This window comes from Atta colombica, unplaced genomic scaffold, assembly GCF_001594045.1.
Source record: "Atta colombica isolate Treedump-2 unplaced genomic scaffold, Acol1.0 scaffold218, whole genome shotgun sequence".
Taxonomy (NCBI): Eukaryota; Metazoa; Arthropoda; class Insecta; order Hymenoptera; family Formicidae; genus Atta; species Atta colombica.
The window spans coordinates 54781-73723 of NW_017259314.1; the positions used below are offsets into that span (position 1 = coordinate 54781).

Sequence of the window (18943 nt, forward strand, 5' to 3'; positions counted from 1 at the left end):
TCATCTATAAACAGTCCCTTCTTTTTTTACATAACATAATTATTAAGAGTATATCACAAGCTCCTAGCTATATTAAAGACAGCTTCTATCTTGTAGAGTTAAATGGCAAAGCTTTTGACTCTAATTATGTATTAGCTTCATTGGACGTTGTGTCTCTCTTTACTAATGTTTCTGTAGATTTGGCATTGAATAGTATTGAGAAGAAATGGGTTCATATATCCACAAAGCTAATATTTCAAAAGAGGAATTGTTACGGCTGTAAAATTTGTTTTTGAATTCTACTTTTTTTACCTTTAACAATAAGTTTTATAAACAAGTTTTTGATACTTCAATGAGTTCTTCATTATCTTCTATCATTGTTGATATGGTAATGCAGGATTTGGAAGAAATTGCCATCTCGAATTTACAAGTACATCCATTATTTTACTACAGATATGTCGATGACATCGTTCTCGCACTTCCATCTGAATACATTGGCGACACTCTTATTATTTTTAATTCTTTATACATACAAGATTACCATGGAGGTTGGCAATGACAATAGATTGAATTTTTCTGACACCACTTTGATTATTGACAATAAAAGAATTATTTTCGATACATATCACAAAACTACATTTTCGGGAAGGTTCCTGAATTTCCATTCCAATCATCCTCTTTGTCATAAAAGAGGCATAATTATCAGTTTCGTTGATAAAATATTTCTGTTATCACATCCTCGGTTTCAACATAACAATTCTAATTGAAGCTATTCATATTTTTCTTAATGATTATCCTCTTCCTTTTATTTTTTCCACAATTGAAAACCGATTAAAATTTCACATAGATAAACATATAACATACAATCCACAAATAAAAAAAAAATTTTTTACAGTTCCTTATGTTAAATCTATCTCCGAAAGTTTCTCACCTATATCCAACATGTTTCACTGTAAATTAGCATTTTCCATCACCAACATTTTGAAAAGTTTTATCAAGAGAGAAAGGACAAGTTAGAATTGTTTTCTAATCAAAATGTAGTCTATAAGATCTCATGTAATGATTGCGAGGCTAGCTATGTTGGTAAAAAAAAATTGAATACGAGGATACGTGAACATATTTGGGATATCAATAAAAAAACAGTTCTCCATCGGTCATTTCTGACCATGTACAAATCTCAATCACAATTTCAGAATGAAGTGAAGATATTGGAATCTTCATATAATAAGAGATTGATATCCGAAATGATACATATAAAAAGACAAAAACAAGGCTTAAATATATAAAACGACTTAGACTCTTTGCCTGAATCCTATCTATCTATTATTGAATCTCTTTCTCCTTCTTAATTCCTTCTTTATTATTCCTTCCTTTATTATTCCTGGTTCCACATTTCCTCTCTTATTGTCTTTCTCCTACCACTTTCCAACTAACTCTTACCTTCCTTCCTTTGAATGTCATTTCTGTGATTCCATTTTGTCTTGACCATCGGAGGAGACAAGATATTTTTATTTCTTTTCGCATGGTCTCTAAGTTTAACGCACTATTTGTATTCGAAACTTTTTTTACTTATGACTTACTTTTTACTTTTGAACTCTTCTACTTTTGACTTAAGGTATGTTATATTAAAGATATCATACATATTTATTTTAGCTGTTGCTATATCTAAAATAAAAAACTTTCCAGTTAATATAGAAATAAAAAAATTTTTGCAATCTTAACCTTCATTAATTTTGCTAAGTATTATCTCACATATTACATTGTTTGTATGCTAGTCTTTGGTTTATCTCGTGTTCTAGCGCTATAATTTAGTTATATTTAGTTATATAATTTAGTTATAATTTATATCCAGTTATATTGTTTCAATCTTGCGCTATATTTTCACTTGTATAATTTTCTACAGGATTATACTTATTTGCATTCTCCGTTCACTTGTAATCGAAGGATACTCATTCTTTTTATCAAATTGACACTATAAGTATATAATTTGACTGTAGCTATCATTCGTATCCTTTCCATTATACATTGTAACTGTGAACATTACGATGATTTTTTTATCAGCATTTGCCCGAAATATTTATTGTATTATGTTTTTGTTTATTTTCCCACCATTATTTATTATGTTTTTAATATTGAGAATGATTCGATCGCGATCGAAACGTCTATTGCTAGCATTCTTTATTAAAATTTTTACTTAAAACGTTTTCGTTTCCTTTATTGTTTTTTTGTACATTCTACTTTATCTTGTTTTGTTTTTATTTAATAATTTTTGGCTCGTAGCCCTCTTTTTTCTTTGTTTTTTGAAACAAATTCCATTAAAAAACTAAAGAAAAAAAGCTTTCAGCTTTTCAACACGTTTTGGCCAATTTCTATACGATAATTCAAAAAGTTATACGATAATCCAAAAGTTATGATATTTTTTGTCGCGCATGCGATGCTCCATTTTGCGTCTTATCGGCACGCTTCACAACTTCACTGCGCAAAGTACATATTTCATAATTTCTTACGTGGAAAATATTGCTACAACAAAAACTTATAGAACCTTTTCTGTATAAAATTTTCTGCTCTTTAATTTTTTTCTCTTATATTTTCTTGGTAAAATTGATTTATAGAGATATTTGCAAAAAACCGAAATTTGTATCCTATTTGTTTAATTATTTTTCTTAGTGGCCATTACAATGGTACCCATTTTTCTCCTTCAATCTTATGCAAAAATAAAGGTTCAAAAATTTATCCTGATGAATTTTTCTGAGATCAAATTCTATAATAATTATACTAATAGCGGATACTCGTATCGATACGGGTACTCATTTCACTCACAATTCCTTGGGCACCCATATTGCGCACAGATTTGCAGATACCCGAAGTATCACGTATCCGCGGAACCTGTCCAGATCCGTAACGGGCGGATGAATATTCGGGTACTTGGGTTCCGAGCTTTAATATAAATCACTATTACTAAAACTATTACTAAAATGCAAAATCATAAACTGTGTAAGAAATTCAGCTAAAAGAATAGAATTCTGCATCAATAACGCACTTTCAATTTAAAATTTCACCCGGATATTGCTGGATATTAATGATATCCGGCAATCCGACCGAATAATAAAAAGTGCCAGATAATTCCGAATGCCGGATATCCGGATTGCATCCTTTACTATTAATACTATTAATAAAATGTTCGAAGGAAACACATTGTGACACAGAAATTGTCAAAAAAATAAATATTAACAACTATCTCAATAACAAAAAAAAATAAATATAGCGTATACTTATTGCTCTCTTTTATTTGAGAATCTTTGATTATGCGCACTTTTTCAGATCGCATATTTCAAAAGATATTTTAGTGCCTAATTGTTATTATAAAATATTGCTTTAAAAATACTTCATTCTCAATCATTACAGCCTACAGCGTGGAATCAGTGCAAGGAATTTCAAAGTTAGAAACGTAGAAAGATGACAGCATTTTAAATATTTAAATATTTAATTTAAATATTTTTCCGTGGTACGCTGCTAAATTACTACACACTCTCAATAAATACAATAATTTTATAAATATAACAATAAAATATGTAACGATGAAAGCGTCATTCACATTGCAATGTAATCAACTTTCTTCCCAGTATCTTTCTTTTAATGTCACATTAGATGTCAATATCCTTCTGTAACGATTAGGAATTGATTAACGGTCAATGATTATTCATTGATCGTTAATTTCTGACTGATGACTGTTCGAAAAGGATATGACTCTTAAATGTATGAATTTACGCGCATATAATAAAATAAAATAAAATTATTATGTAATTAAATTAATATTTCTATGAGAAAATTTAAAAAATTTTAATTCAGAGATGAAAGGACAAAAATTTTTTAAATGATTTTCAAAACATGTAAATACAAAATGTGTGTATTTGTGAGCGTGTTTTGCTTTTCTATGCTGTAGAGTTGTACGTCTGCAGAGATTTTAAAGAGTCAAATTTTGCGAGTAATCATAAAGAACGGCCTTTAGTTGTTCTTGCTGCTGTTGAGAGTGACATCCAAAGGCTCGTCTATGGTTTGCACAATATCTTGCTGCTGGTGATTGCTTGATAAATGATGAAATAACGAATGCCTAACGGATGCAGGATGATGAGCTTTCAAAGTAAGATCCATTTCGGCTTCCTGTGGCCGTTCTCTTGTTGCTAGGCTGTCACCATGGTCCGCGGGACTCGCACTGATCCTGGGTGGCGTTCCACAACGACATTTGAGCCTGTCGAGCGATTTGTCGCAAGGTACCGAGTATCTGCGAAATGACATCAGGCAAACAATGAAATTAATTGGAAGATTTGCTAATATTTTCTGATACATAAATTAAATACAGTAATGTTTCTCAGAATAACATAAATTCTGCAGAAAATATTTTCTTTATTCCAATGAATTTACAGATATTGAATATCAGATATGGAATATCAATTTCCTATAAGAGATATGCAAAAATATATAGTACGGTATTCATAATCGAATCTTATACTTAAGACCGTCTTAAATACAGTCTTAAGAAAGTGAATCAATCAAATAATCGTATTAGTATCTTGAGGCATTACTTAAGACGGTCTTAAAATAAGAACGGATTATGAATATACTGCTCTTAAAATTTAATTATATAAAACTGAATTTTGAATCGCTATTACCTCTTTTCCTCGTTGTGGTTTATTTCGAATTCATAGTTGATTTCGTGAATATACCTATCCTGATAACAAAGTCTGCAAAGACAGATTTTGAGCAGATCCAATTACCAATTTTTGATTGCAAAAAGGTAATAAATTGTACACAAAGTTTGTATTATCCAACATTGTCAGCAAATTGCTGTCAGAAATATGACAAAACCTGCAAGACATACAGAGTGTGTTCCAAAAAAGGTTGAAATTGAATATCTCGGAAAAAAAAGTTTTACAGAAATGTTTTAGACAAAAGTTGTAGGATTTAAAAAGGTCTTTTTATTGATCTTATCAATTTGACTTTAGGTAGCATCCCCAAGATCAGATCAAGGTCATATTGATTTTTTAAAACGGAACACCCTATTTTTGATTTCAGAATCTAATAATCTGGTAGAGCTTTTTAAAACAATACAATAATTATTTTTCACTTTATAGTTATAAGGTTTGAAAGTTACAGTACCGCTGGTATTAGCATTATGCAAGGTGTCCAACTGACGAACATTAAAATGATCTTGAATGTTGTTTAGGATGTCCTGGATTGAAAATACATTTTTATATAAAAATGAAAATAAGAGAAACAATTTTCGATAATCTTGTTCTTAATAATATTCATCCAGGACATAATATTGAACAACATTCAAGAGGTTTTAATCATCGATCAAAAATCTCTAATGCTAATGCTAGCAGTACTGTAACTTTCGAGCCTTATAATTCGAAAAGTAACTTTATGAAAAATAACTTTTTTGTGGTGTTTTGAAAAGCTCTTGATACCAGTTATTACATTCTGGAATCAAAAGTAGGATGTTTCGTTTAAAAAAATCAATGTGATCTGACTTTGGCGATGCCATCCAATATCAAATTGATAAGGTTAATATTAGGTGTACAACTTTGCTTCCGCCGTTTTTTTCCGAAATTCGAGGCTTTATTGTAAAAAACTGGTTATACATTTATGATTCAAAGTATTGTCCATCGCTGGCCATTACTTTCTCCCATCTTTCGGGTAACGTACGAATCCCGCGTCGAAAAAATTGGTCATCTTTTGAGGTTATCCACGAGTCGATCCAATTTTTTACTTCTTCATAAGACCGGAAGTGCTGGTCAGCCAGGCCGTGTGCGATTGATCGAAACAAGTGATAGTCAGAGGGAGCAACGTCTGGAGAATACGGCGGGTGGGGTAGGATTTCCCATTTCAACGTTTCCAAGTATGTCTTGACCACTTTCGCAACATGGGGTCATTGTCATGCTGCAAAATCACTTTATCGTGTCTCTCGTTGTATTGCGGCCGTTTGTCTTTCAATGCTCGGCTCAAACGCATCAATTGCGTTTGATACCGATCGCCTGTGATTGTTTCAGTCGGTTTTAACAGTTCATAATACATTACGCCGAGCTGGTCCCACCAAATACAGAGCATGACCTTGGACATCAAAATCACCGTTCTTGAAGCGTTGAAACCACTCACGTTCTTTCACTTTCACGGCAATAGTGGCCTCACCATAAGTATTTGAGAGCATTCGATGAGCCTCAGCCGCAGATTTCTTCATATTGAAGCAAAAAATTAAAACCTTCCGCAAATGACGAGAATTTGGCTCGTAAACTGACATTTTCAATCGAGAATAATTTTATGATGCAGACACAAATCGATTAATGTTTCTATGGGGTTATGTTGACAGATGTCCAAGTTTATTATATGACGTCTATGATCTATTTATTTCGATCATCACTTACCGCTAAAACCATTTGTAGGAAAACGGCGGAAGCAAAGTTGTACACTTAATAAATATGTCTTTTTGAACCTTACAACATTTGTTTAAAACATTTTTCTGTAAAATTTATTTTCCAAGATTATTCAATATTTCGAACTTTTTTGGGACACTTTATATATACCAGCAGATTGTAACAAAAACCAAATAAAGTCTTGATAGCAGAAACTGAATAACTTATTCTATAGATACTGAATACTTATTATGAAACAGATCAGAATGGATTCCGATCGGAATTATTCAATTATTCCCTATATTTATTGTGTTTTCTAGAAAAAAATGGAATAATTTTGAGCATATTCCAGGACAGTTACGTCTTTCCATGTATATAAATAAAATTTTTTTTTCCTACGCTGTATTTCCTTTTTCTATTTGGTTTCACATTATCTGTATAAAATACTCATTAATTTGAACATTTTGCGTAAATATTCCATGTCAAAATTTATTGGAATAACATTTGGATAATCATATTACTTTCTATCACTCCATACGGACGTGACGCGTGCGTTGGCTAGCGTGAGCTAACCAAATAGATCACTCGCGAGGCACGTGCCAATGCCGAAATAATGAAATTCTTGGAAAAAATAATTTTGTCCGGAGACGAGAAATTTATTCCCGAGCCGAGGCTTTCATCGCATTGTTATTCTATATAAAAATCATTATGAAATAATTCACTTGAGATGTTTCAATCTTTGTAGTCGCTTGAAACGAGCATCAATTAATTTCGTTTATGCCTGGCAAGCAGCATTTTACATGTGAAAAATCGGCATTCAACGTTTCTCGGCTTCAGTTCATATGAAACTCAATTCCCTTGCTTTTGAATCATTCCCAATGATTTCAAACGATATGAAATTGCTTGTTGAGTCACTCTTAATGTAAGTGCAAGTTCTTTTTGCGTTTGGCACGAATCTTCATCCAATAATGCTTCCAATTCCGCGTCTTCGTACACTTTCGGCCTTCTGCTACGTTCTTTGTCTTCGACGTCAAATTCACCGTTCTTAAACTTTTGAAACTACTCACGACAACTTCTCTCACTTAAGGTAGCATCACTATATGCTTCTACAAGCAATCTATGAGCCTCAGTTGCAGATTTCTTCAAATTAAAGAAGTAAATCAAAAGTTCCCGCAAATGACGCTTATTCGGCTCAAAACTCGACATTTTCGTACAAAAAAAATATATGATGCTGATATAAAATCGCTAATATTTCAAGGTTATGGTGTTGCCGGATGTCCAATCTTACGATATGTCGTTTTACATCAAACAATTTTAACTATAGTTTATTAGTGGCGTTGTCTTTTGCAACGGCGGAAACTTATTTGTACTCCCAATAATAACTCCGTAGTCTTATTTATTTTTAGAAAATTTGATCTTTTGAATTTACATAAATTTAGTTGCTTTCATGCCAAATTTTAGCTTGATACGACCATTATTTCTATGGGAAATTCAATGTCGAAATTTGGCAACATGTTTGATTTCTGAAAATTCGAGTCCTCTTTTTCTCCTCGTCGCGAATCATTAAGTTGCTAAATCGTCAAATCGATTATTACGATTTATTTCAGATCCATGTTCGGATTAAAACACTTCGTTGCGAAAATTAAAAAGGATACTGAAATCGAACAAGAAGATTGGAACACTTCGAAATATATTGGATTGAGGTTATATTGGAGAGAAGTTCTGCGGAATGTTGATAGCTCAAAATTATATACAGAATATTTGTTACGAAATTTTCGACTATATGATGTGAAAGGTTAAAGTTTTTCCTAAAAGTTCCTAAAAATTTAAAAAAAATATTCCTACGACTTTTTGTTATCAAGTTACACGCGGATTAAATAAAAGGACATTCTGATTTTGATTACTCACAACTTCATTAAAAATCATCGTAATTAATAAAATCGATTCTTAAAGCTGAAACATTATTCTATCAAGTGGTATAATTATCAATTTAAAAAAAAAATAGAATATATGTACAGGATGTTGCATCACCATACAGGTTAGTATGATGGGTTGCCATTCGAGCAGGCGCGCAAGGTCACTTGCGTAGACTTCGGCACACAGTCAATGGTATACCTTCTTTTGCAATCAAATTTGTAGCATATCAAATTGTGATGCAAATATAACAACATAGAAATAGATTAAAATAGAAGCCGAAGTGACATATACTATTAGGTTATAAAAACGAATTTTATCGTGAAAACGTGAAGTACATCTTCTTTTTTATCAGCAAAATTCGATCCTAGTCGATTATAATCATTGTGTAATATAATTTGATTATTTGAATTATTTTTACAGAGAATGAAAGTCAGAAATAAACATACTTTTGCAAATTTAAATCATAAATTGACCAATAAATATAATTCACTGCAAATTTAAATAATGACAATAATCGATGAATCTTATATTTATTTTAGAATAAATATAATTCATTAATAACATTAATAACAGTTAATTCATAAATAAACTGATGTTAACAATTCATTAATAATAATTTAGTAAACTGGCATTAATAGCATTATATTATATTAATAGCATTATATAATTCTTTATATAAAAGACTGCATTTCATAAAGAGGATTATTACTAAAAAATATACATTAAATGCAACTTGGCAAGTTTTATAAGATGTAAATTAATTATTATATTTAATGAATATTTTTCAGTAATGATGCCTCTGTAGGTTTATATGCAATAGGCATTTTTTATACGAAGATAATATTAATATATTAAATTGACACTGTTCAACAAATTAATTTTTTTACCACAAATCCGATTAGTTAATTCTTATAGATTTTATAATGTTGAAAATCAATCCATAAATAAAATTACTCTATCATGTTGATAAAATTAGATTCAAAGATGCCAAAAATGACATTCTTGGATAATTTTGAGTCAAAATACAATAGCTAAAAGACGTGATAGATTATTTTTATTTACGAATTTATTTACAGCAATAAAAAATCTATAAAAATCACCTATTAATTGCTTTATGAAAAATATACAGTTATATGCAGATGAATTAAAAGAAAGAAAATAGCAGCTTATAATAGGAATTGCATAAAACGGTTTCTGGGATTATCATTTTTGAGTCGAATTTTCTCAAAAACATGAGACGTAATAAAACAATTTAATTTATGGATTTATGTTCAGCTTAAAAAAATTTGTAAGAATTGTTAGTTTGATTTCTGATCTAAAATTCATGTTGAAGAGTATTATTAATTTAATAACAAAATATTTTAATATTATTAATATTAATATTCCAAAATAAATATCACAAGGCATAAGAATAAGGGAGATATGAGACAATCAATATCGATTAATTGTTGTTAAATAGCTTAAAAAGTTTCTGATACGTTTCACAATAGAGAGTTATACTAATAAAGATTTGGCAAATATTGCTTATTTATAGAGGATCATAAAAATCAAAGCAAGACACAGTCCTCTATGCGAAGGATTTTCCAAATAAGCGACATTCTGAATACAGATTTTTTCAAAGTTTATTTATTAAACTTTGTCAACATGGAATGTTATACGCCCCAACACATTCACGGCACACACAAATAAAGCAGCAACTATTGTAGTAAGAAAAGCTATTATTGTTAATCCATATATAAGTAGATATTCTCTACAAATGGATCATACAAAAGTTCAGAATTATTAAGAAAAATGTTGAATGGCATCCATTTGAAAAACATATAACAAAGATTATCTCCTCAAGATTTGCCTCATCGAGAAGCGTTTTATGATCGGCTTTTAGAGTAAATAAGAATAATAAGATGTATTAGTAATTAGTGGCAGCCACAATTGGATTCCACAATTGAAAATAGGCCTTGATTTTTTTTAATAATGTAGAATTTAAAAGAGAAATCAAATATTAAGCTTTTTTGGAGCTTTGGAAACCAAAAATTATAATATTAAATATTGCTTCCTGGTGAGACAATGTCCAAAAATTTTGAATTTAATACTATTTGTGCCATTTTGATTTCAAAAACATATAAAATCGTAATAACAAATAAGGTAGATATTGCTAATGATGATTTTTTTTTTTAAAGAGAATTTTCTGGATAACTTCTGGATAACAGATAAATACATTTATTATTTAATAGACATGAAATTCTATACGGAGAAAAATCCTTATTGCATAAAGGAAATGCCCCTTGAGGGACAATTCCATGTTAATATCTGGATAGAAATTTTGAATAATTATATTATCGAGCTATTTTTCTTTTCGGAAGATATTAATATTATAGCAGAAACTTATTCCATATTTCTAGTAGAAACATTATCATATTTGTTAAAAGATGTTCCATTAGCTGTAATTCCAGATATAATATTTCAATAAGATGGCCATCCTGCTCATTCATCTCTTTTAACTCAAATTATCTTCAATCGAAAATTTTCTAACAGATGGATAAGTATCCATATCACTCTGCAAGAATGGCCCCACGTTCACTTAACATAACGCTTATGGATTTCTTTGTGTGAGGTTACATAAGATCAAGTTTATGATTTACCACGCAGAAATGATTTGATACAAAAAATACAAACAGCAAGTGAAAAAATAACACTATTGCACATAAGCAATTTCAAAGTGAAAAAATAACATTATTGCACATAAGCAATTCTTGATATTAAGTTTTTTCGCATCTTCGATAACATAGGTGTTATTTTTTCACTTGTTGTTTGTATTTTTTGTATATGGTAATATAATGGTAGTGTTTCTACCAGGAATATGGAATAAGTAGTTGCTGTAATATTAACATTTTCCGGAAAGAAAAATAGTACGATAACATAATTATCTAAAATCCAGACATTAACATTATTTCTGAATGTGAGTTTCTTTTCTACAATGCGAATTTTCTTCCACATAATGATGCTTATGTCGATATATCGTCCATCACTGTGGAAAGTGTATTCATCTGTCCATAAAATTCTTCTTAAAAGTTATCATTAGGAATATTGTTTATGTCAATCTGGAACAAAGGTAATTAATTGCTACGATTTTGTAGGTTTTGAAATAAAAATAGCTCGAATATTAATAAATTAAAAATTTGTGATTATCGTCTCACGATGAATCAACATTCGAACGATTTCTAAAGCTAAAAAAATTTAAATTTCTCTTCTTCAATGGCTTGATTTACATCGTGCGCTTAGTTCGCGACTTATACGATAGATGTCTTTGTTTAACTTATAGGTTAAACAAGGACGCCCTTATTTATTTAGTTCGCGGACTAAGCGCACGGTAGCATAAATAATTATTTGAAAAAAAAATCAGTGCTATTCTAGTCGTGGTAAAAAATGATAATCACCAATTACTATCTTATTCTTATTTGCTCTGAAAGCAAATCATAAAAAGCTTCTCTACGAGGCAAATCTTGGGGAAATATTTTTTGTGTTGTATGTCTTTTAAATGGCTGCCAGCTAAGATTTTTCTTTACAATTCTATGAAAATTCCGAACTTTGGTATAGTCCAGTTGGAGATCATATCCAATACTTGTATGCGGATTAGCAATAATAGCTTATCTTATTGCATTAATTGTTGCTTCTACTCACTGAAGTATGTGAACGTGTTGAAACATGTAATGTCCCATATTAAACAAATCTAATAAATAGACTGTGGAAAAATCCGTGCCCTGGTGTTGCTTGTTAGAAAAACGTTCCGCATAAAGAGTTACGGCTTGTCTTTGATTTTTTTGACATTCTCCATAAATAAGCAACATATTTGCCAATTCTTTGTTTTTATAACGCTCCATCGTTAAATAGATATAACAGATTTCTCACAAATTTTCCAAGCTGTTTAATAACTGCTATCACAGATTGACATATTTTTTCATATATATAGATTGTGTTCCCAATACTAAAAATGTATAGTGCACGTAATGTAAACGTATATATTTCAATACTAACAGTATACATTTTGGAACAAAACCTTAAAAGAGCACATAGACTTTATGGTATGGTATATTTATATATGATATGGTATATCAATCTACGATACGATCTATGCAACGTAGCAATAACATGGTATGATACAATAGGAAATTAATTATTTCTTTAGCGTATCATTACTGTGTCTCTTTTAAATAGAGAAAATGCATGATTTTCCCTATGTTTTCCAGAACGATCAATAGTAAGCACATAGTCGCACATATTTATCCGCATACACATTTAGCATATATATTTATTTTAATATGAAAAAGAAGAAAAAAAAACTCATATTCTTGATATTAAAATAGCATTTATAACTAGAAAAATTTACAAGGATACTACAGTAAATTTTGATACAGTAAATATCATAAATAACGATAAAAATGATTATCGGCAGATCTTCAGCATAATTTATTGAAATGTTAATACATTATTGGAATGTTAATACTTTATTATTAAATTAACAGTCAATTTAATATATGATAAGCATATTTATATAAATAATGCTAAATTGTAACACATGTAACTACAAAAGAATTAAAATTATCTGATTAGTAATAAGGCTCATAAATTTCAGAAAAACAAAGAAAAAAGAGAGCTACGAGCTAAAAATTATTATATAAAAACAGAACAAGTAAAATGTACAAAAAAACGAAAAGGAAACGAAAATGTTTTAAATTAAAATTTTAATAAACAATGCTAGCAATAGACATTTCGATCGCGATAAGATTATTCTTAATAATAAAAACATAATAAATAACGATCGGAACAAAAACATAATACAATAAATATTTCGCTCTCTAGATAAACGCTGATAACATAAAAACAATTATCGTATATAATTATCGTAATAATCGTAATATTCACAGTTATAATGTATAACGGAAAAGATGCAAATGATAGCTCCTTGCAGTCAGATTATATGCTTAGTGTCAATTTGACACTGATAAAAAAAAGAATGAGCATTCTTCGATTACAAGTGAACGGAGAACGCAAACATGAGTATGACTTTGTAGAAAACCATATAATATAAGTGAAAATATAGTGCAAAACTGAAATGATATAATTGGATATAAATTATAATATAACAAAATTATAACGCTAGAGCACGAGATAAACCATTAAAGACTAGCATACAGTGTAATATGTGAGATAATATTCAGCAAAATTAGTGAAGGTTAAGATTGCAAAAAAAATTTTTTTTTTATCTCTATATTAACTGGAAAGTTTTTTTATTTTAGATATATTATAGTAACAGCTAAAATAAATATGCATATCTTTAGTGTAACATACCTTAAGTTAGTGTAACATACCTTAAATAAAAAGAGTTTTGGATATAAACAGTGCGTTAAACTTAGAGACAATGCGAAAAGAAATAAAAATATCTTGTCTCCCCCGATTCAAGAAAAACAAAATAAAATCACAAAAATGATATTCAAAGGAAGGAAGGTAAGGGTTAGTTGGAAAGTGCTAGGAGGAAAATAAGAGGGGATAGAAATGTGGATGAAACCATGGAAGAAATAATAAAAACAAGAAGGAATTAAAAAGGAGAAAAAGATTGAATAATAAGTAGATAGGATTCAAGCGAACATTACGATAATTGTTTTTATGTTATCAGCGTTTATCTTAGAGAGCGAAATATTTATTGTATTATATTTCTATTCCGACTGTTATTTATTATGTTTTATTATTGAGAATGATCCAATCGTGATCAAAACATCTATTGCTAGTATTCTTTATTAAAATTTTAACTTAAAACATTTTTGTTTCCTTTTTATTTTTTTGTACGTTCTATTTATCTTGTTCTGTTTTTATATAATAATTTTTTACTCGTAGCCCTCTTTTTTCTTTATCTTTCTGAAATTTGGGAAATTTGGGATTACTAATCAGATAATTTAATACACGCGGGCGAAACTATGCGTTATATTCACGTTTATTTTCCTTTCACTTTTTTCTTTATCAGAAATAATTTTGTTAATACTTGCAATTTACTTAAAGAACTATGTAATTCAGTCAAATTAAGTGTAAATATTAGGATTAAATTTTTAAATTCGTGTTTTAAATTAGATTTAGTTCTTCCACATTTATACAAATTCATCAAGGTCAAAAATTTTTCACTTTACAATATTAACTCATATAAACGACTTGAAAATATTCAATTAAAATTTGTGAAGATAATTATGCGACTAGAATTGAAAGATGCCTATTCCCATTTGCTTATAACTAGAGTTCATATTTGTAATATCTCTAATACAATCCCTATTTTGCCAGCTTCCATAAGTGATAAGTTTTTCATATATTTTCATATTAGTGGTTCTTATTTTCTCGAACAGATGAATAAAATACATAAGAAGATTGATTGATTAGTGAATAGAAAATCTAGTTTTTCTTGTTCAAGAATCAGACCGATCTCATATGTCTGTACTATTTGTACAAATGATCTTTGTAACAATTTCAACAATAAGAATCTACTCACTGTTTGTGAAGTCTCACACAATATTGGAGCTCACTATTCTGACACTGAAAGAGTCTACATCCAAAAGAATTTAATAAAGCTTCTTTAGAGATGTTACAAGATAACTGATTTGTCAATTTAAATAGTACCGATATTCCTCGAGGTTCAACTTATTATAACTGTTCATACTTGTTAAAACTAGGTGAAAAATTTAATCTTCCTATCAATCAAGACAATAAAGAAAATGTCCTAGTTGAATTCAAATGTATTGAACACAGTATTACTAGTCGCCCTAAGAATATTGTCATCAACTTTGTTAGAAATAACTCCATTCCTATTCTCAATAAATTTTATAACAATTTTCCTTCTCCTAGTTTCAATGACAGAATAATTTTAGAATGGCATCTCACTAAGATATTTATCAATGACTATTCTAATTTACTTATTGCAGACAAAGGTAATGTCACTGTCATACTTGATAAAGATTTATATATATCAAAGATGGAGGAGATTCTTTCAGATGTTGATATCTATTCTATTATAACACTTTTTCCTACGAAAAAGTTGACACAGGACTTACGCTTCTTACAAGATGGAAGATCTGTGATTTTATCGATGAATTGACATATAAAAAATTAATGATTTCGGATAATATTTCTAGAGCATATGGTTTGACCAAAATTCAGCTGGTAACCTATTGAAAGTTGTATCATCTATAAACAATCCCTTGTACTATTTTTCTCTTTTTTTTACACAACATAATTATTAAAAGCATACCACAAGCTCCTAGCCATATTATAGACAGCTTCTATCTTGTACAGAAATTAAATGGCATGGCTTTTGACTCTAATTATGTATTAGCTTCATTGGACATTGTGTCTCTCTTTATTAATGTTCCTATAGATTTGGCAATAATATTGGAATAGTATTGAGAAGAGATGAATTCATATATCCACAAAAACTAATATTTTAAAAGAGAAATTTGTTGGCTGTAAAATTTGTTTTGAATTCTCCTTTTTTTACTTCTCACAATAAGTTTTACAAACAAGTTTTTGGTACTCCAATAGGTTCATTATCTCCTATCATTGCTGACATGCAGGATTTAAAAAAAATATCTCGAATTTATGAGTATCCACTATTTTACAGATATTCTACAGATATATCGATGACATCGTTCTCGCACTTTTATCTGAATACATCGACAATACTCTTACTATTTTTAATTCTTTATATACAAGATTACAATTTACCATGGAGGTTGGTAATGACAATAGATTGAATTTTCTTGACTCCACTTTGATTATTGACAATAAAAGAATTATTTTCGATACATATCACAAAACTATATTTTCGAGAAGATTCCTGAATTTCCATTCCAATCATCCTCTTTGTCATAAAAGAGACATAATTATCAGTTTCGTTGATAAAATATTTCTGTTATCACATCCTCGATTTCAACAATCTAGTTGAAGCTATTCATATTTTCTTAATAATGGCTATTCTCTCCCTTTTATTTTTTCCATAATTGAAAATCGATTAAAATTTTTTTTACATACATAATAAACATACATAATCCAAAAATCAAAGAAAAAATTTTTTACAGTTCCTTACGTCAAATCTATCTCCGAAAGTTTCTCACCTATATCCAACATGTTTCATTGTAAATTAGCATTTTCCAGCACCAATACCTTGAAAAGTTTTATTAAGAGAGGAAATGACAAGTTAGAATTGCTTTCTAAATGTGGTCATCAAAATGTGGACTATAAGATCTCATGTGATTGCGAGGCTAGTTATGTTGATCAAAAGAAAAGTATGAGGATACATGAACATATTTCGGATATCAATAAAAAAACGGGTTCTCCATCATTTCTGATCACCGTATAAATCTCAATCATAATTTTAGATGGAATGAAGTGAAGATATTGGACAGTGAATCTTCATATAATAAGAGATTGATATCTGAAATGATATACATAAAAAGATAAAAACAAGATCTAAATAGACAAAACGACACAGAATTATTGCCTGAATCCTATCTATCTATTATTCAATCTCTTTCTCCTTTTTAAATCCTTCTTATTTTTATTATTCCTTCCATGGTTTTATCCACATTTCTATCCCCTCTTATTTTCTTCTTCCAACCACTTTCCAACTAACCCTTACCTTCCTTCCTTTGAATATCATTTTTGTGATTTTATTTTGTCTTGAACATCGGGGGAGACAAGATATTTTTATTTCTTTTCGCATTGTCTCTAAGTTTAACGCACTGTTTGTATCCGAAACTCTTTTTATTTCAACTTAAGGTATGTTACATTAAAGATATGCATATTTATTTTAGCTGTTACTATATCTAAAATAAAAAACTTTCCAATTAATATAGAGATAAAAAAAAATTTTTTTTGCAATCTTAACCTTCACTAATTTTGCTAAGTATTATCTCACATATTACATTGTCTCTATGCTAATGATTTATCTCGTTTTCTAGCGTTATAATTTTATTATTATAATTTGTTATTATAATTGTTATAATTTATCCAGTTATATTATTTCAATCTTGCGCTATATTTTCACTTATATGGAATTTACATTAAAAGCATATAATAATTGATTGCAAGTAGCTATCATTCACGTCCTTTCCATTATAAATTACAACTGTAATCATTATGATAATTGTTTTTATGTTATCAGCGTTTACCTTAGAGAGGGAAATATTTATTGTATTATCTTTTTGTTCCGACCGTTATTTATTATGTATGTTTTTATTATTGAGAATGATCCTATCACGATCGAAATGTCTATTGCTAGCATTCTTTATTAAAATGTTATTAACTTAAAAACTTTTTCCTTTTTGTTTTTTTGTACATTCTACTTATCTTGTTCTGTTTTTATATAATAATTTTTCATAACCCTCTTTTTTCTTTGTTTTTTTATAAAAGAATTATTAATTCAAAATGTTCATTAAACGTGATGTTAAATTACATTTTAAACTTACCAATTTGCATCATATTCAATGTTATGCTTTTTAGTAATAATCATCTTAGAGATTTATAAAATATAGATGTAATATGCAATTATATAAATAATTGTATAATGCTTATTACAGTTTATTAAATTATTAATTTATTAATGAATTATTATTCTTTTAAAATAAATATTATAAGATTTGTTTGCATAAGTGTCGTTATTTAAATTTGCAGTGATTCAAATTTATTGGTCGATTTATAATTTAAATTTGCAAAGATATTGTTTTTTTTCTCTATAACTTTCGTTCTCTATAATTCAAGTAATTAAATTATATTACATAATGATTATGATCGATTATGATCGAGTTTTTCTTGTAAGAAGGGAGACATCTTTCGTTTTCATGATAAAATTTGTTTTTATAACCTATATTTTGTCACTTCTGTTTTAACCTATTTCTACAGAAGTTTGTCATAATTACATCACAATTTGATGCTACGAATTTTATTGGAAAAGAAGGTGTAGCATTGATTGTGTGCCGAAGTGTGTCTACGCAAGTATGAATGACTTTGCGCGCCTGCTCGAATGGGCAACCCGTCATATTGACCTGTATGATGATGCAACACCCTGTACATTTGAGCTAAAAATATGATATTGTCCTTTTTTTCATTGCACAATGGTTATACTGATAGTAATATCACATTTTTAACTCAAATTTATATATATATTTTACATTTAAAAAATTAACATGATACTATTCGATAGAGCAACGTTGCAGCTTTAGGAATCTATTTTTTTAATTGCAGTATGATAATTTTCAATGGAGGTATGAGGAATCTTACTCCTTTTTACTTAATTCGCAAATAATTCGAGAACAAAAAATCGTAGAAATATTTTCAAGAAACGATTTTTGTAAGGAAACTTTAAATTTTCACAATATAAATAGTCAACAATTTTCGCAAATTTTCTTTCAGGTGACAGATGCACAAAGTGAAAAGAAAAATTTCCCTTTTTTTCATAGTTTTTTATCGTAGTTTTCTATATAGGTATAAAAATTACAAAATTCAAAGAATATAGTAACCTTCGAAAGTATAGATTTTATGCTTCAAAATCTTTTTTTAAATTTAAATTTTGATCCTTTTTAACAAAGATATGATATATATATATA

The 18943-nt window shown here is 29.0% G+C and overlaps 1 protein-coding gene across 1 annotated transcript in view; it reads right to left on the reverse strand.

Moving 5' to 3' along the window:
- Window positions 1-3984: 3984 nt before the first annotated feature.
- The window catches only part of LOC108687825, a 79837-nt gene continuing 64878 nt past the window's right edge, over window positions 3985-18943 (reverse strand). The window contains exon 3 of the mRNA XM_018193811.1: window positions 3985-4261. Within this exon, the coding sequence (XP_018049300.1) occupies window positions 3985-4261 (277 nt within the window). The remainder of the gene's footprint in view (window positions 4262-18943) is intronic.